The sequence below is a fragment of the Podarcis muralis genome, chromosome 10 (genome assembly GCF_964188315.1).
Source record: "Podarcis muralis chromosome 10, rPodMur119.hap1.1, whole genome shotgun sequence".
In the NCBI taxonomy this organism is placed as follows: domain Eukaryota; kingdom Metazoa; phylum Chordata; class Lepidosauria; order Squamata; family Lacertidae; genus Podarcis; species Podarcis muralis.
The window spans coordinates 73667350-73687023 of record NC_135664.1 but is presented as its reverse complement, the minus strand read 5'-3'; the positions used below and the strand labels follow the sequence as shown (position 1 = coordinate 73687023).

General features: G+C 50.2%; 1 protein-coding gene and 1 long non-coding RNA gene across 2 annotated transcripts in view; both read right to left on the bottom strand.

The window, feature by feature from the left end:
* Positions 1–2522: 2522 nt before the first annotated feature.
* The window catches only part of LOC144329034 (uncharacterized), a 40168-nt gene continuing 23016 nt past the window's right edge, over positions 2523–19674 (bottom strand). The window contains 1 exon segment of the mRNA XM_077935476.1: positions 2523–5625. Coding sequence (XP_077791602.1) covers positions 5163–5625 — 463 coding nt within the window. The 3' untranslated portion in view covers positions 2523–5162.
* Positions 5848–18960, bottom strand: LOC144329043 (uncharacterized). Its single transcript, XR_013394485.1, has 3 exons — positions 18762–18960; positions 17563–17735; positions 5848–8721 (listed from the first exon to the last, which is right to left on the bottom strand). It is a non-coding gene; the product is annotated as an uncharacterized LOC144329043 (long non-coding RNA).

Here is a 19674-nt window from a genome sequence, read left to right as displayed (position 1 = left end):
ACGCCATGAGCCGTGCGCCCGTGCTTTAGGTATTGCCGCTCTTCAGACCAGGATGGGGGGACTGTTATACGACTCCCCAAAACCCCAAGTCCCCACCACAGCCTCGGCCTAAGGCCAGGACTATGACCGTGGACACAGTCACCTTCCATTTTACAACAGCGAAGAGGCTCAGAGAAGCAGCCTATACAACTGTAGCAAGAAGCGGATACCATGAATCGGACTGTGTCCTCCGAGTATCCAATATAGAAAACCGTAGAAACGTCAAATACCGGTAATCGCCCCAATTCAACGGTTTGATCGATTTCCTGGTTCCCACGACTAATGACTCCTCTGGAATTGGGGGATCTCGGGCTCCCCCTGACTCCATAATCCCTTAGGAGGCAGGAGGCGATGCAGGGCAGCACATGCCCCAGGCAGAAATCCATCGGATTATGGATTATTCTGCTACTTTGGGGAAAAGGTGTGGGAAACTGGGGCTGTTGACAGGGGTGGGTGATTGGTCCATGTTTCTGAATGCCAAAGACTCCTACTTTGTGACAAATCTGTGATGCATCAAAGATGCTGTGGAAAAATGTATTGTGGGAAATGGGGAGAGGTCTTAAAAATTCATGCAACCATATGTTGAGAGTTCCTACTCTTGGTGTGTTTGAACCTTGTTGCAACAAAGAAAGATCAGGTCTGCTGACCACTGTTTTGCATCTTTAACTTGGCTGGAGACTCCTTCTTTTGCTGACCAGAGGGACCCCCAGGGAGTGGCACCTTGACGAGCTGGGCAGCGGAGTAAATCTGCACCCCAGGATTTTTTCCTTCTCAACTCTTTCCCACCTGAGCCTCACCCCTAAAAGCCTGACATCCGCAATGTGACAGGATTGTGACTCCTGCCCTCAGCAAACAAAATAGCTCTCCCTCCCCCCACCGGAGCAAAGCAACCCCGGGATGCTGAGGTCCCCCAATCCTTGAAGTGAAAAGGGGAGGGGCTCGGGAAACCTTCAGGGAGCAGGCGGGGAGGGGGCTGCCCAGGCTCCAGAAGCTCCTTCTCAGTTATTCCTCCCCCACCCTCTCCTGCTGCCTCTCCTCCTTTCCTACAGCTTCTTCACTTGTGAGGAAGCTGTGGCCCTTGCACAGGGGCCCCTTGGGCCTGATCCTGCAGGGCTTACCTGGCATTCCTCCAGATGCAGGTGAGCCCTCCTTTCTCCTTCAAGGTGAACAGGGTTTCCCAAATTTGGGTCTCCAGCTGTTTTCGGACTACAGCTGCCATCACCCCTAGCTAGCAAGACCAGTGGTCAGGGATGATGGTGGAAAAGATCGTAAAATAGCTCCTTCTCCTTACGGGATGCACGAGGAGCCTGTCTAGGAAACAGTCGGTCTCCCAAAAGTCCGAGAAACTAACAGAGACCAACCAAAGTAACGCTGGATCAAAGCGGCTGCTATGCCTGACCTTTTATTAAGGTAAGAAAGGTAAAGGACCCCTGGATGGTTAACTCCAGTCAAAGATGACTATGGGGTTGCAATTCTCATCTCGCTTTCAGGCTGAGGGAACTGGCGTTTGTCCACAGACAGCTTCCTGGTCATGTGGCCTGCAGGACTAAACCGCTTCTGGTGCATGACAGAAACCAGAGCGCACAGAAACACCATTTACCTTCCCGCCACCTATTTATCTACTTGCACTGGTGTGCTTTCAGACTGCTAGATTGGCAGGAGCCGGAGCAGAGCAACGGGAGCTCACCCCGTCGCGGGAATTCAAACTGCCAACCTTCCGATCAGCAAGACCATGAGGCACTGTGGTTGAGACCACAGCGCCACCCACATCCTCCCTGATCTTTTATTAATAGACCTTCTGCAGCAGGGTCTGAAGCCACTCACGCAGGAGGAAGGTGGGAACTCTGAACAAAAGAAAGACCATACTTTTATAAATTTCCACCCCACCGTTTCCCACCCTTGTAGATCTGTTGTGGAGGACGTCAGGAAGAAGGTGCCGCAGGGTGAGGTTACAGGTGAGGATCGTTTGTTAAGTGGATGGTGATAGTGACATTATTCATGTGTTTGCAAAGTACCTGGTGCTGGGGTCTGGGCTGCACCCATTCTGTTAATGGCTGTCCCTTTTGTGATGCTGCAGGAATGGACAGAGGAAACAGCATTGGAAGCAACAAGCAGCGCATGTATGGGCGTTCACAGTTCCCACTGTTGTGCTAAGATGTGTGGAATGTGATCCATCAGAAGCAGTACAAGTCAATCTGAGACAGATTGAATTGTATAATAGTGAGAGGCTCACACAAGCCTGCAACCAGTTATCTGCTGTGCATGTAAAAAGGGGAATGCGCTCTGCTTCATAAAGGAACTTGCTGACGCAAGTTAGGAAGGATATTAACAAACAATATATCCCCTCCTGCCACCCTGAACATTCCCACAAGATGTTCCCATCTTAGTGTCAGATTGGAACTCTTACTGGGAGAAGTCAGTCTTTATTTGTGAAGGGCTGTTACTTTGTTTGAAGAATGGTTTATCCAATAAAAGTGTCTTAGTCATGAATGGGTGTTTTTTTTATTGTAGACCCAGTAGAAGGCAGTGTGGAGTTGTCTATACTGGGTCTGTCATGACAGCAACAGTTTCACTTTGTTGCAGTTATTTTGTACAAAGTTTTACAAAGTCTGTTTCAGTAGCACATTCAAAACATTACACAGTACGTTTGTGGTATCAACATGACCACGTTAGAGCCAAGGCTTTACACTTTCGGGACTATAATGTATACATTTTCTTAATAACAACCACAGAAACATAACAGAGAACCCGCCTCCTTTTCCATAGACAGTACATCAGTGGGAATTCTAGTCAGGCTCTCGAGGTGGCTCTGGCAAGTGAGCCCAGCTGCATGTGACAAGGGTGGGGAGGAGTTCCTTCCTGTCAATCAGCTTTGCGTATAGGGGTGAGTGACCCTATTCCTCTGGCAGGAGCGATTGTGGGGCTTCCTTGCCAGCTTCCATTCAGCTCTGCCATCCCCAAATGGCAAATCTCCTTCAGCGCTTCTGGGAGCGGACAGGCTGGGAGCTGAAGGGCTTCCCTTGGAGTAGGCTTCGCTTCGCTGTCAATCTCTGTATTTTTAATGTTCTGTTGGGTACCTGCAGGTCCTCATTCTCCCTCTTGCAATAAGGCTTGGGGGACTATCTCCCAATAAATTACAGTATTTTAAGTTTTCTTCAGAATGTGCAGGGGGCAGGGATGAAGTTCTGATGAAGAAGCAGTGTTTGGAGATCATGCGGTGGTGGGGGTGAGAGAGTTTGGTGCAAAAACCAGTCACACACAGATGCACCCGTCTTGCATGCTTAAGTACAGCAACTCCAGGGCATGAGCTAAGTAGCAGCAGGGTAGGGGCAACATGCAGAGCAATTCCCATGCTGAGGACAACAACACACACAGAGGCAGCAGGACTTCTTCAGTAATAGTTTACTGACCTTTCAAAGCATACAGTTCTCACTGGGTCCCCAGTGAGGCACGAAACTTAGCTTCTGAGAGCAAATCCAGCTTCAGCAGTAAAAAAAATACACCACACAGGATATCTACATCAGGCAGACACACCGGCAGAAGGGAGGAAAGAGGCTGGAAGGACACAGGGCAATGGATGTGTGTGTTTCGCTTCCTGTCATCTCAGAGGGAATTCAGCAACTCAGCATCTGCAGGGACTTCACGAAGCAAAGCTTTCTGCCGGCTGCTTCCAGGCACATCCCAAAACACACACTGTGATTCGCAGTGTATTGACATATCAATGGTTTTTCAAAGGTTATCGGGATATGGTCTAGAAACCAGCATTGGATAAGATATCAAAATATCACCCAGCCCTAATCCTCACCCACCACCAGCAATCCATATTCACCCTCTCCCCTTCTCTATCAAAAGGTAAGGCAAAGGTAAAGGGACCCCTGACCATTAGGTCCAGTCGTAACCAACTCTGGGGTTGCGGCGCTCATCTCGCTTTGCTGGCCGAGGGAGCCGGCCTACAGCTTCCGAGTCATGTGGCCAGCATGACTAAGCCCCTTCTGGCGAACCAGAACAGCCCACGGAAACACCGTTTACCTTCCCGCCTGAGCGGTACCTATTTATCTACTTGCACTTTGACCGGCTTTCGAACTGCTAGGTTAGCAGGAGCAAGGACTGAGTAACGGGAGATCACCCTGTCGCGGGGATTCAAACCACGGACCTATGGTTTAACCCACAGCACCACCCGCGTCCCTGTCAAAAGGTACTTTATATCTAAAATTATTCTCACTATTGTGAGACATTACCTTCATTTAAAGAAATACAGAACACAGGTACACGTACCAGCAGAAGGGAGCAAGGGAGGAAAGAGGCTTGAACGACACAGGGCAATGTGTTTTGTCAGGGAATGGTCTGAAGCCGAATATTGGGGAATCCATTCTCAGGGAGATCAGCTTTCCTCAGAAGAAGAGATGGAGGGGGAGAAACGGCCCCCCTCGTTTCCAGTGGTCTCAGAAGCAGGGAGAGACACAGACACAGAGCAGATTAGACAGGAGTTACCCAGTTCGAGATAATGGCAACACTCAGCTGGGCCCTGAAGCTGGAAGCCGGATCTCCTCTGAGTTCAATGCTGTGAAGAAGAGGGGACTCTGAGAGGAACATGTCCCGCACTCCATACATCTAAATGGGTTCTCTCATCTGAGACTCCCTTGATGTTTCTTAAACACTCCATTATAACTAAAGCACTTTCTGTAATCCTTCCATTTAAACTGCTTCTCCGCTTTGAGTTTGTTGATGGTTTGTCGGGTTTCAACTCTTAAAGTTCTTCCTGTCCATGAGTCTGTTGATCATAGAATCATAGAGCTGGAATAGACCACAAGGGCCATCGAGTCCAACCCCCTGCCAAGCAGGAAAATGTAGGACACCCCCTAGGACTGAACCTTTATCGCCTTTCCTGACATTCAATCAATATTACGTTAGCCGTGTGGCCATAGCATGATATACATAGAAATAACAACATAAAATGGGGGTGGGGAGGTAAAGGTGGATATCGTCCTGGGCGAATACTTAAAGAAAGAAAGAAAAAAAGGGGAAAAAACATTTGACATTTATATGGTTTGTCTCTTGGGTGCGTTTGTTGGCGTAAATTAAGGGTTCCACTCTGACTGAAGCTCCTTCCACACGCCATAGATTTAAATGGTTTCTCCCATGTGTGTCTGCTGATGTTTTCTAAGATTTCCACTTTGACTGAAGCTCTTCCCACACTCCAGGCATACAAATGGTTGCTCCCCTGTGTGAGTCCGTTGATGATTTCTAAGGTTTCCATTATGATGAAATCTCTTTCCGCACTCCATACATTTAAATGCTTTCTCCCCTGTGTGAGTCCATCGATGTATATTGAGGTGTCCACTCTGACTGAAGATCTTTCCACACTCCATACATTCATATGGTTTTTCACCCGTGTGAGTCCGCTGGTGTAATTTAAGGTTTCCATTCTGACTGAAGCTCTTTTCACACTCCATACATTTATATCGTTTCTCCCCTGTGTGAGTCCGTTGATGTGTTCTAAGGGATGCATTGAAACTAAAGCTCTTTCCACACTCCATACATTTATATGGTTTTCCCCCTGTGTGAGTCCGTTGATGTATTCTAAGCCTTCCATTTTCACTAAAGCTCTTTCCGCACTTCATACAGTGTTATAAAATGAATATTATTATTTTTTTAAAAAAAACTGATATGGCAATACACCACAGATCACAGTGTATGTTTTTGTGTTGCATGTTTGCCTGGAAGCTGCCAGCAGAAAGCTTTTCTTTGTGAAGCCCCTGAATATGCTGAGTTGCTGACTTCCCTCCCAGGCAGCAGGAAGCGAAAGACACACCTCCATTGCCCTGTGTCATTCCAGCCTCTTTCCTCCCTTGCTCCCTTCTGCCGGTGTGTGTGCCTGACTTAGATATCCTGTGTGGTGTATTTTTTTACCACTGAAACTGGATTTGCTCTCAGGAGCTAAGTTTTGTTCCTCACTGGGGACCCAGTGAGAACTGTATGCTTTGAAAGCTCAGTAAACTATTACTGAAGAAGTCCTGCTGCCTCTGTGTGTGTTTTTGACCTCAGTGTGGGACTTGCTCTGCACGTGGCCCCTACCCTGCCGATGCTTGGCTGGAGCCCTGGAGTTACTGTACTCAAGCATTCAAGATGGGTGTTTGTGTGTCAGAGTGGTTTTTACACCAAACTCTCTCACCCCCACCACCGCATGATCTCCAAACATTACTTATTCAACAGAACTTCATCCCTGCCCCCTGCACGTTCTGATGAAAACTTAAAATTTAATGGGAGATTCCCGCCCCCCCCCCCCCAAGCCTAACTGCAAGAGGGGGAAGGATGGGTTGCAGGTACCAGGAAAGTCTCCTGACGGGCCCATCTTCACTCATGAACCACTTAGGGGAACCCCAAAGCTACTGCTTATTTTGGGGTTTGGGGAGGATAATATTTTTCCATAGTCCCAGAAGTTATCAGTCAATCATGCTGCTAGGGAGTCTTCCTGCCAGAGGACCACAGTGCATATTGCTATGCTACTGATGTTACTGTTGTTGATGCTGTTGCTGTCATGGACTGGAGGGGTGCAGGGGGGGGGAGGCACCAGCTGGGGGAACACAAAAGGGAAGAAGGCTCAGAGCCCAGGGACTGGGGTTGGGATGACGATGAGCAGAAAAAGGGAGAAAGGGGAGCAGAACGGGAGAGGAGGTGTTGCAAGCAGAGGAGGAAACAGGGTTTGGTGAGCAGGAAGAGGCTGGGGCAGAGAGCAGTTCAGGCTCAGAGGGAGGAGAGGAGGGGGCCAGGAGACCCAGAGGAGGCCGACTGCTGAAGCATCCAGGGAGACCCCCCCTCCTGCTGCGACCAGCTCCCCTCTCCCCTGGTCTCCTAGAGCACACAGAGAATCCCAGTTCAGACCCCATGATCCTGCACATGATATTAAGAGGGTGTTTCTCTGCCCCCCAACATGCCTCACTTTAATCTCGTTGACAATGAACTGTATTCATTGACAATCACCCCGTTTGGAGAGCTCTTTTTGGAGCTCCTTGCAATCTGTCTCTGTTTCAACAACTCTGGACAATTTACTGCCTTCAGCAAACTTTGCCCCCTCCTTGCTCACTCCTAACTCTAGATCATTTATGAACAAGTTGAAAAGCCACGGGTCCCAATACTGATCTATAGGGGACTCCACTTTCTTCTCTCCATTTATCGGAGTCTCCGTTTATTACTATGTGTTCCTCCCTCCTCCCATCCTTCTGTGCTACAGAGGGAACTCTGCGGAAAAGTTCTGGGGTGAATTGTGCTTTCACACACATCAGCTGCCCTGGACACAGAATTGACCTGCACCTCCATGGACAGCTGTGAGTGCAAAATTTGGTTTTACTGCTCTGGCTGCTTTTGCTGTCATGGACTGGCTGATTGCGGGGGCGGGGGAGAGGCATCAGCTGGGGGACCCACAAGGGAAGAAGGCTTAGAGCTTGGGGGCTGGTGGTGGGATGGCAATGAGCAGAAAGAGGGAGAAAAGGGAGCAGAATGGGAGGGAAGGTGTTCTGGAATGGGGAGTTAACCAGGGAGCAGAATGGGTGGGAAGGTGTTCTGGAATGCGGAGTTAACCAGGGCTATTGACTGTCTGGCTCCAAAGCACCCTCTCCGATTGCATGGAGCCCAGACAGCCCCATGGTTTTCCCCAGAGCTGAGGGTGATGAAACAATCGTTGAGACGGCTAGAGCGCCGGTGGCGGAAAACTCATTCTGAATCAGACCGGACATGGGCTAGAGCTCAACATCGAGCCTACCAAGTGGCAATGGCAGCGGCAAAGAGGGGCTTCTTCACCGCCTCCATTGTATCTGCAGAAAACAGCAGCAGGAGACTTTTTCAGGTGGATCGCAATCTATCGGAACCACCTGCACCACCGGGGCCTGGTAGGGACCCCAAGATCTCCTGAAATGCTTTTGCAAAGTTTTTTGCAGATAAAGTCACTCAGATTCAGAAGGAGGTAGACTCCACCGTGGGAGCAGGGCCAGGGCGGGAGAGTGCTAGAGTTCTGTCTAGTCCTGTTACATGGGATCAATTCCAATCTGTTACCTCCGAGGATGTGGACAGGCTGCTTGGACAAGTGAAACTGACCACCTGTCTCCTTGATCCTTGCCCATCCTGGCTGATAAAAGCGAGTCGGGAAGGGCTGGGCGATGGGCTCTGCGGGGTGGTGAATGCTTCCCTCTGTGAGGGAGCCTTCCCGCTGAAAGAGGCGGTCATTAAACCACTTCTTTAAAAAACATCTTTAGACCCAGCCAATTTGGCCAACTATCACCCAGTCTCAAATTTACCATTCTTGGGCAAGGTGATTGAGCTGGTGGTTGCCAAACAACTCCAAGCACGCCTGGAGGATGCGGACCATTTGGATCCCTTCCAGTCGGGATTCAGGCCTCACCATGGGACTGAAACTGCTTTGGTCGCACTGGTTGATGATCTCCGGCGGGCTAGGGACAAAGGTGAGAGCTGTTTCCTAGTTCTGCTGGATCTCTCAGTGGCCTTTGACACCATCGAACATAACATCCTTCTGGACCGTCTTTGGCTGGGAGCTGGGGGCACTGTTATACGGTGGTTCCGCTCCTTTCTCCTGGGCCGTGTCCAGAAAGTGGGGGGGGGATGAGTGTTCAGACACCTGGGCTCTCACTTGTGGGGCGCCTCAGTGTTCCGTCCTCTCCCCACTATGACCTTGCAGAGAAATATTTGAGGTTAATTTGGGAGGGACAAAATGGTTCCAGAAATTTTTCTATTGGATTCAGACATGTGGTGTGTGTGTGTTCTTAGAACATTTATTTTGTATAAATTAGACCTTAAAATTCTTACAACAATTGCATATGGTTGCACGAACTTTTAACACCTCTCCCCATTTAACACAATACATTTTTCAACAGGGTCATCGATACATCACAAATATGTCACAAAGTAGGAGTCTTTGGCATTTAGAAAAATGAGCCCGTCTCCCTGCCCGTTGGTAACCCTATTTCCCCACACCTTTTAACTACCCTCTTCCCCAGAGAACCATAATAGTATTCGGACATCCCCCCCAGCTGCAAGGCTTTCCTGCGCTTCTCCTTTGAGTGCATCAGGATTCAATCTGCCATCCCGATGGATTTCTGCCTGGGACATGTGCTGCCCTTGATCGCCTCCTGCCTCCTAAGGGATTATGGAGTCAGGGGGAGCCCTGGACCCCCCAATTCCAGAGGAGTCATTAGGCGTATTGGAGAGTCGGAGGAAACAGTCCGATTCATGGTATCCGCTTCTTGCTACAATTGTATAGGCTGCTTCTCTGAGCCTCCTTGCTGCTGTGCATGGAAGGTGCCTGTGCAAATGGTCATTGTCCCGGCCTTGGTCCGAGACTGTGGTGAGGACTTGGGGTTTTGGGGGAGTCGTATAACTGTCCCCCCTTCCTGGTTTGAAGAGCACCAATACCTAAAGCACGGGCGCACGGCTCAAGGCGTGGGGTGGGCGAGGGAAGGATTTTGCAATGTAAACATTGTGGAGTGGGGAACCCCAATTTGTAATTGGATGGCCAGCATCAGCCCCTCCCCCGCTCTCTTGATCTACAGGAGGAAAACGGGAAGGGAATAACCTTACTCCCCGCCCCCTCTCAATTCCTCCCCTCCCCGCCCGGCACATCCTTCCCTCACCCCGCCCCCACAATCCCAAATCCCCTCCCCAATATGTTGCCCCTCCTCCTCGCCATCCGACCTCTCCTCCGGGAATAGGGGGGGAGAGCCCCCCTCCCAACCTGACTGCTTCTCCCGGAAGTGGAGCTTCCACTCCGGATTGCTGTTCTGCGCCGTAGCTCTAGGGCAGCGCGCTTTCGGAAAGGGGAGGAGGGGCGGCAGGCGACCCCCCCCCCCCGTGGATGTTACAGGAAAGGAAAGGAGAATCTAGAGCGAGTAGAAAGAGGTAAAGGGGTCCCGGGGGGGGAGGACAGAAAAGGACCCAGGGAGGGACGCCACGCCAGATCCCCAAAGCGCCATTCGTGGGTCCCGTCGGCATGGCCTAGATCCCTGGACCCGTGCTGCGCCTTGGCAGCGGCGGACATGGGGCGCCCACCGAGGGGGTCCCAAGAGGGCCCGTTTGCCCCGTTTCCCCCACGCAGGGATCCCTGGGTCCCTGTCGGATCTGAACAGAGAAAGGCGGGTCATGAAAGGGTTAACGGGCTCGAGGGACGCCTGGATAGAGACCCCCGTGTGGCTTCCTTCCTGCAAGCTGCATCCTCTTCACGCCCCCATAAACCCCTGCCCTGCCCAGTCGCAGCGGTTCAAATCCGGAGAGGAAGAGGGGAGGGGAGAGGCCTTCTCAGAAGCGGCTCTTGGTTTCCCCAATCCCCCCCCCCCCAAAGCAGCCAGAAACCTTTTCCTCTCTCTCAGGCTTCCATCTTTAATGTCTTTTCCACTGCCAGCTTCATTGAGGATGAGGATAATGTACACCTGTCGTCAGAAAAAGGGGTGCAGAGTCCATGGAATGGCTCTCAGGATTAATCTAGAAGGTGCACCTCAAAAGCATTTCTGTTCCTCTTATTCTTTGTAGGCAGTGTCAGAATGACTGAAAAGTTGAGATTCTTCCCAGTCAAAGGACCCATTTTCATGGTAGACAGTGCCTGTGGCTGGAGGCTCGACATACAAGGTGTGCCTATACAAGCCAAAGACTGCCAGTATTAGCACAGGTGAGGTGTGTGACCTCCCCTTATTTACAGACTGTATATAAATGAGAAGTTGTGGGTGGGATTACCGTTTATGGCATCCCTGTGATTTTCTCCACCCATAACATTTCATGAACTGATATTGCAGTACGAATTCCAATATAACTACAAAAAAACAACAATATAATAAGAATGATGGTAGTATTTCTACGCTGCCTATCTGGCTGGGTTTCACCAGCCACGCTGGGCAGCTTACAATACATATAAAAGAAAGCAAAACATCAGACATTAAAAACATCCTGATACAGGGCTGCCTTCAGCTGTCTTCCAAATGTCAGATAGTTGCCTATTTCCTTGCCCTCTGCCTGCTTCCCTGTAACTTCGCTTCTCAATGGGGGTGGGGGGAGGGTGAACCAGCAGAAGACCCTCGAAGGAGGACCTCAGTGTACAGACTGAGCGATGGGGGTGGAGACGCTCCTTCAGGTCTACAGAGAGTGAGGCTGTAGGGCTTTAGGTCAATGATCTTGCTCCTCCATAATGATTTCCAGAGCAAGTCCGACATACAATTAGCAGAGTAGGAAAAAAGCTCAGAGACAGAAAAAATTCCTGCAGCAAATAAATTTGTGACTGAAGGCATAACAGGAATCTATGCCTGAAAAATGCAACCGAGGCAATTTAAAGGTCAGCACCAACAATGTGAATCGTGCTCAGAAATGTACTGGGAGTCAGTGAAGATCCTTTCGGACTGGTGTTATGTTGTCTCAGCGGCTGCTCTCATTCTGTTGTCTAGCTGCCACATTCTGGATTAGTTGCAGTTTATGAGTCACCTTCAAAGATGGCCCCATGTAGCACATGGCAGTAGTCCAAGCAGGAGATCACCAGACTATGCACCACTCTGGGGAGACAGTCTCCAGGCATGGAGGGTCTCAACCAGCATACCAGATGGAGCTGGCAGACAATTGCCCTTGACACAAAATTGACCTGCGCCTCCATGGACAGCTGTGAGTCCAAAATGACCCCCAGGTTGTGCACCTGGTCCTTTTGGGGCACAGTTACCTCCATCAGGTCTAGGGAGTCTCCCACATCTGCCTGCCCCCTTTTCCCCTTGGACAGTATTTCTGTCTTGTCAAGATTCAACCTCAATCTGTTAGCCACCATCCATCCTCCAAGTGCCTCCAGGCGCTCACACAGGACCTTCACTGGTTCCAATTTAAAAGAGAGGAAGAGCTGGGTATCATCCACATACTGGGGAACACCCAGCCCAAACCCGCTGATGATCTCTCCCAGTGACCTCGTATAGATATTAAAAAGCATGGGGGAAGAGGACGGAGCCCTAAGGCACCCCACAAGTGAGAGCCCAGGGGTCTGAACACTCATCCCCCCTCAGAAATGTACTGGGAGTCAGTGAAGTTCCTTTCAGACTGGTGTTATGTTGTCTCAGCGGCTGCTCCCATTCTGTTCTCTAGCTGCCACATTCTGGATTAGTTGCAGTTTCCGGGTCACCTTCAAAGATGGCCCCATGTATCACATGGCAGTAGTCCAAGCGGGAGATCAAAAGAATATGCACCACTCTGGGGAGACAGTCTCCAGGCATGGAGGGTCTCAGCCAGCATACCAGATGGAGCTGGCAGACAACTGCCCTGGAACAGAATTGACCTGCCCCTCCATGGACAGCTGTGAGTCCAAAATGACCCCCAGGTTGTGCACCTGGTCCTTTTGAGGCACAGTTACCTTCATCATGTCTAGGGAGTCTCCCACACCTGCCTGCTCCCTTTCCCCTGGGACAGTATTTCTGTCTTGTCAAGATTCATGCACCCACTGTTGCCTGGGGCTGCAATGGTGCAAAAACGTCTTTACAAAGCATGGATCCACATGGATCCTCAGGATCTTTGCATTGGGTCACCCCAAATTCACCATCAGATCACATAGCATGTCCATGGCTACAGCCTGCACCAAAAAAAATCACGCACCCACTGTTGCCTGGGGCCACAATGGTGCAAAAACGTGGTTACAAAGCACAGATCCACAGGGATTCTCAGGATTTTTGCTTTGGGCTACCCCAAACTCACCATCAGATCACATGTCTGTGACCACAGCATGAGGCACAAAAATGATACACCCACTGTTTCATTCAGAATTTTCCCCCCTTGTTTTCCTCCTCTAAAAACGATGTGCGTGTTATGGTCAGGTGCGTGTTATAGAGCGAAAAATACGGTAGTCTTAACGTTGGAAGAACCAAGACAAAGTGTGAAAGAGGCAATAAAAAGAATGGAAGAGTTTGGGAAGGTATCAGGGTTTAAACTCAACAAAAACAAGACGAAAATGCTAGCAAAAAATCTGAAGAAAGAAGAGATGGAAGAATTACAAGTAGACTCAGGAATCGCGATAGCTAAAAAAATAAAATATTTAGGAATTTGGATGACAACAAAAAATATAAACCTGTACAAGGACAACTATGAGGTGGTATGGAAAGAAATTAAGAAAGATATGGATATATGGAGCAGACTAAAATTGTCATTATTAGGCAGAATGTGATAAAAATGAATATACTACCTAGACTGTTATTTTTATTTCAAGCAATACCAGTGGTAAAAGGGATAAGACAATTTAAGGATTGGCAAAAAAATTAGCGAAATTTGTCTGGCAGGGGGAAAGGCCAAGGATAAAAATGAAGATATTAGTAGATAAGAAAGAGAGAGGAGGTTTTGATTTACCAGACCTGACTTTATATTATGAAGCTTCGTGCTTGGTATGGTTAAAAGATTGGCTGACTTTAGAAAACACTGACCTATTAGATCTAGAGGGCCACAACAATAGATACGGTTGGCATTTCGTACCTATGGTACAACAAAGTAAAGGTACATAAAGGTTTTCTAAAACATGTGTTTGGAAATCTTTATATGGGATCGGAATAAAAACCTCCTGGAAAGAAAGACACCGTGGTGGATATCACCAATTGAGGTGTTGACAACAAAAAAAGTAAACATGGAAGAGGAAAGAGTAACATACGAGGATATTACTAGGAAAACAGATCAAGGGATAAAGCTCAAACCATATGACCAAATTGAAAAGATGTTAACAGGGTGGCTGCAATACCACCAGATTAGTGACTTATTAAAGGAAGATAAAAAGAGAAATGGGTTCGAAGATAAAAAATCAAAATTCCAAATCGAGTTAATAGATTGTAAAGATAAAATTTTATCAAGAATGTATGGTTTATTGCTAGAATGGTACACAAAAGACGAAGAAGTAAAGGAATCAATGATAAAATGGGCAATTGATATTGGGCATAACATTGAATTGGATGCGTGGAAAAGATTATGGAAGGAGGGTTTGAGATTTACAGGATGCATGGCTTTAAAGGAAAACTTGCTAAAAATGATGTATAGATGGCATTTGACGCCAGTAAAATTAGCTAAAATGTATAGGAAAAAAGAAAGAAAATGTTGGAAATGTAAAAAGGCAGATGGGGACTATTTCCATATGTGGTGGACCTGCGATAAGGTAAAAAAATTTTGGGAATCAATTTATAATGAACTCAAAAAAATATTTAGATATACTTTCCCCAAAAGACCGGAAGCGTGTCTAATAGGCTTAATAGGAACAGAAATTAAAATAGAAGATCAAAATTTGTTCATGTATGCTACAGCTGCCGTGAGGACCCTTCTGGCCCAAAGATGGAAAGTACAAGATATACCAACTATTCAGGAGTGGCAGGCAAAGTTGACAGAATATGCAGAACTTGCCAAACTATCAGGGAGGATCCAGGACCAGGGAGATCAAAGATACCGAAATAACTGGAGTAAATTTATTGAATATTTGAAGAAGAATTGTAAAGCGGTCAAAACACTAGCAGGATTGACATAATACCTCCAATGTATAATAGTACTAATATGAGAATGATGTGCATGATGGAAAGAGGATAAATATACCAGTTGTGGGGAGGGAGGGGGGTCGCGACTCGGCAGAGTCAAAGGGAATGTATGGTGCTACTACAATTTGTTGAAAAAGAATATGTAAGGAAAACAATAAAAATTCACTTGGCAAAGTGCTTGCTCCAGGATTCTGAATTGAAAGGTACAGTGGTGCCTCGCAAGACGAAATTAATTCGTTCCGCAAGTTTATTCTTCTTGCGAGTTTTTCGTCTTGCGATGCACGGTTTCCCATAGGAATGCATTGAAAATCAATTAATGCGTTCCTAGGGAAACCGCCTTCAGACCAGGTCTGGGGACAGTCTGTCCCCCGACCTCTTCTGAAGGCTGGGTGGGGGGGACAAGGGCTTTTCTTCCCACCGCCAGCCTTCAGAAGGCTGTTCTGAAGGCTGGCGGTAGGAAGAAAAGCCCTTCTCCCCCCCACAGGACTTCAAAAGAGCTGCGGGAAGTCCGGCGGGGGTCCAAGGGATTCCCTCACTGCCACCTGCGTTTAAAAGGACTCTGGGGAAAGCAGCGAAGCGCGCTGCTTTCCCCGAGCGCTTCTAAAGGTGGGCGGCAGTGAGGGAATCCCTTGGACCCCCGCCGGACTTCCTGCAGCTCTTTTGAAGTTCGGCGAGGGTCCAAGGGATTCCCTCCCAGCCGCCCGCGTTTAAAAGCACTCCGGGGAAAGCAACAAAGCGTGCCGCGCTTTGCTGCTTTCCCCGGAGTGCTTTTAAAGGCGGGGGCTGGGAGGGAATCCCTTGGACCCCCCCCCCCCGGACTTCCCGCAGCTCTTTTGAGGTCCGGCGAGGGTCCAAGGGATTCCCTCCCAGCCGCCCGCGTTTAAAAGCACTCCGGGGAAAGCAACAAAGCGTGCCGCGCTTTGCTGCTTTCCCCGGAGTGCTTTTAAAGGCGGGGGCTGGGAGGGAATCCCTTGGACCCCCCGGACTTCCCGCAGCTCTTTAGAAGTCCGGCGAGGGTCCAAGGGATTCCCCCCCCCCAGCCGCCCGCGTTTAAAAGCACTCCGGGGAAAGCAACAAAGCGCGCTGCGCTTTGCTGCTTTCCCTGGAGTGCTTTTAAAGGCGGGGGCTGGGAGGGAATCCCAAGGACCCCCGCCGGACTTCCCGATGCTCGGGGAAAGCAGCGCGCTTCGCTGCTTTCCCCAGAGTGCTTTTAAACGCCGGCGGCGGTGACCATGCCCCGCCCCGTCCCCGCCGCCCAGCATCGGGGCATGGTCCCAATGGCGGGGGGCGGGGGGAGGCGTTCCCGCCCGCCCCTGGCATCGGGGCATGGTCCCGATGGCGGGCGGCGGTGGGAGGCGTTCCCGCCTGCCGACCGGCATCGGGGCATCGTTCCGAAGCCCGGCGGCGGCAGGAGGAGCTGTCCCCGCCCCGCCGCCAGCCTTCGGAGGAGGTCCGAGGACAGCGGGGAAGACGCGCTGCGCTTCCCCGCTGTCCCGGAGATTTCCCTATGGGCTGTCGTCTTGCGAAGCAAGCCCATAGGGAAATTCGTTTTGCGAAGTGCCTCCGCGACGGAAAACTCTTTCGTCTAGCGGGTTTTCCGTCTTGCGAGGCGTTCGTCTTGCGAGGTACCACTGTACTGACTCTCCTGCCTTCTTCAGCCGCTGCACGAAATTCTCTGCTGAGATAAGACTTATGGCGTTGGAAGCGCACTGGACGTTTACTTAACATTAAACTAATTAAAGTTTAATGGACAGAAATGAAGTTCCAGGGAACCAGGCAGAGGGCCTCCTGCCCTATGGAATGCCCTCCCTTCAGAGGGCAAGGAAATGGGCAACTCTCGGACATTTAGAAGACAGCTATATTAGGATGTTTTTAATGTTTGATGTTTTACTGTCTTTTTTATGTACTTTAAGCTGCCCAGAGTGGCTGGGGAAACCCAACCAGATGGGCGGGGTATAAATACTGCAATCATTCTTATTATCTCGTATATTTTGTAGTTATTTTGGAATTTGTACTGCAATATCAGGTCACGAAATGTTATGGGTGGAGAAAATCACAGGGTTGCCGTAAAGAAGAAGAAGAAGAAGAAGAAGAAGAAGAGGAGGAGGAGGAGGAGGAGGAGGAGGAGGAGGAGGAGGAGGAGGAGGAGGAGGAGTTTGGATTTGATATCCCGCTTTATCACTACCCTAAGGAGTCTCAAAGCAGCTAACATTCTCCTTTCCCTTCCTCCCCCACAACAAACACTCTGTGAGGTTAGTGGGGCTGAGAGACTTCAAAGAAGTGTGACTGGCCCAAGGTCACCCAGCAGCTGCATGTGGAGGAGCAGGGAAGCGAACCTGTTCCCCAGATTACGAGTGTATGGCTCTTAACCACTACACCACACTGGCTCCGAGTGTAAAGTATAATCCCATCCACAAACTTTCATTCACATACATTTGGGAAGGTTGCACAGCTCACCTGTGCTAATACTGTCAGTCTTCGGCAAGTGCGAGGAAGCTGCAGGCCCTCCGCTCCCCCCCCCCAAGTTCCTTTAAGAGCCCCACGTTGCATGGGGAAGGCTCACCTGCAGCGAAACAAAATGCAGCTGCCCTGGCAGAGTGGAGCCAGGCTGGGGGGACCCCTGAAATGTGTCCCTAGAAGAAATGCAAGTCCTAGGCTCTGTGGTTTAACCCACAGCACCACCCGCATCCATAAGAATGGATAAATATGAGGAAATCTGGAAGGATTACTTAAGAGATAAGGCGGAAAGTGGTGTGAAGTAGGGGGAGGAGAGGTGGGGAAATATTGTTAAAAAGGTGTAGTTATACGTATATCAGTACTCAAATCTGAATTGTTAAAATGCATTATTAGTGTTATTGTGGTTTTTGTTGTATGTGTTTTTTGTGGTTGCTGTTTGTGTTGAAAAAATGATTTTAAAAAAAGGTTGTCATAAACTAGAATCCCACCCACAAACTCTCATTCACACACAGTCTGTAAATTGAGGGGGGGGGGTCACACACCTCACCTGTGCTAATACTGGCAGTCTTTGGCCTGCACAGGCACACCCGGTGTGTAGAGCCTCCAGCCACAGGCACTGTCTATCATGAAAATGGGTCCTTTGACTGGGAAGATTCATGCAGTCGCTGTCATCGGATGCTGAAGGATTGCATATCAGCTTGTCAGTCACTCTGACATTGCCTACAAAGAATAAGAGGAACAGAAATGCTTTTGACTTCTATATCAAGCCTGAGAGCCATTCCATGGACTCTGCACCCCTGTTTCTGATGACAGGTGTACATTATCCTCATCCTCAATGAACCAGGCAGTGGGAAAGAGACTTAAAGATGGAAGCCTGAGAGAGAGGAAAAGGTTTCTGGCTGCTTCCTGGGTGGGATTGCGGAAACAAAGAGCCGCTTCTGAGAAGGCCTCCCCCCTTCCTCTTTCCTCTCCTCTCCAGGGTGAACAATGGTTGGACTGGGCAGATTAGCTGTGTCTGGGCAGGGCAGGAGTCTACGGGGTGGGAAGAGGATGGAGCTTGCAGGAAGGAAGGGGTGGTGGGGACAGGACCCTCACCCCACTTTCCAGGGATCCCTCTCTGGTTGCCTTGAAGGGGGGGTCGATTCCTGGGTGGGAGGGAGAAGCCAAGGCGGCCCCTCCGGAGATTCCTCGTGGGCGCACGATGGAGACGTCTCCCTACAGACTGGTCTCCTCCTCCCCCTCCCCCTGCCAATGCTGCGCTTCCTTGCCCCGGGGATGCTGCGCTCCCTCCTCCCCCCGGCTGCCCCCACTCTTGGTCCCCTCCCTCTCTCCCGGAGTCTCCCCTGCGCCAGATGCCCCCTTGGCGCGGCTCACCCCTCGCCATGCGCGACCCATCTCTCCACCCGGAGGGTCCCCCCAAGACGAGATGGGGAGGGACGGGGGGGGGGTCTCTATCTAGGCGTTTCTCACGCCCGTTAACCCTTTCATGGTCTGCCTCTCTCGGCGTGGAGAGCACAGGGCCCCAGGGATGCCTGCGCGGGGGAAACGGGGCCAGGGAGTCCTCGTGGGACCCCGTGGGTGGGCGCCCCACGTCCACCCCTGCCAAGGAAAGCCCCCTTCGCAGCACTCGTGCAGGGATCCAGGCCCTGCCAGTGGGGCCCACGGAAGGCGCTTTGGGGAGCTGGCGCGGGGTCCCTCTCTGGGTCCTTCTCTCCCCTCTCCCCCCCCCCGCCGCGACCCCTTCACCTCTTTGTCCTCGATCCCGATTCTCATTTCCTTTCCTGCAACATCGATGTTTTGTTGTGTGTGTGTGGGGTCCCCTGCCGCTCCTCCTCCCCTTTCCGAAAGGGCGCGCCCCTAGAACTACGGCGCTGAGAGGCAATCCACCGTAAAAGAGCCACTTCCGGGAGAAGCAGGCAGATTGGGAGGGGGGCTCATCCCCCCTTATTCCCGGAAGAGTTTACATTGCAAAATCCTTCCCTCGCCCATCCCACGCCGTGCGCCGTGCGCCCGTGCTTTAGGTATTGCCGCTCTTCAGACCGGGGGGGGGGCAGTTCTACAACTCCCCCAAAACTGTTGACACAGGCACCTTCCATGCACAACAGCAGAGAGGTTCAGAGAAGCAGCCTATACAATTGTAGCAAGAAGCGGATACCATGAATCGTACTTTGTCCTCCGAGTATCCAATATAGAAAACTGTAGAAACGTCCGATAATCGCCAAAATTCAACGGTTTGACGGATGTCCTTGGTTCCCACGACTAATGACTCCTCTGGAAGAGGGGGATCCAGGGCTCCCCCTGACTCCATAATCCCTTAGGAGGCAGGAGGCGATCAAGGGCAGCACATGCCCCAGGCAGAAATCCATCCGGATGGTGGATTGAATCCTGATGCATTCAGAGGAGATGCGGAGGAAAACCCTGCAGCTAAGGGATATGTAAATACTGTTACGGCTAAAATCTGGGTGCGAGGTTACTCTGCCACCCAGCTCGTCGGACTAGGTAAGTCCGTGGGTCCCTGCGGAAGAAAATGAACTCAGCCGGGCACAGGAGCAAACTGCAGAAGATCCAAGTTTATTGCGCAACAGGTTCAAGACAAGATTGAACAGCAAGAAAGGGGTGACATGAACTTTTGAAACTCCCTCCATGTCCCAGAATACAG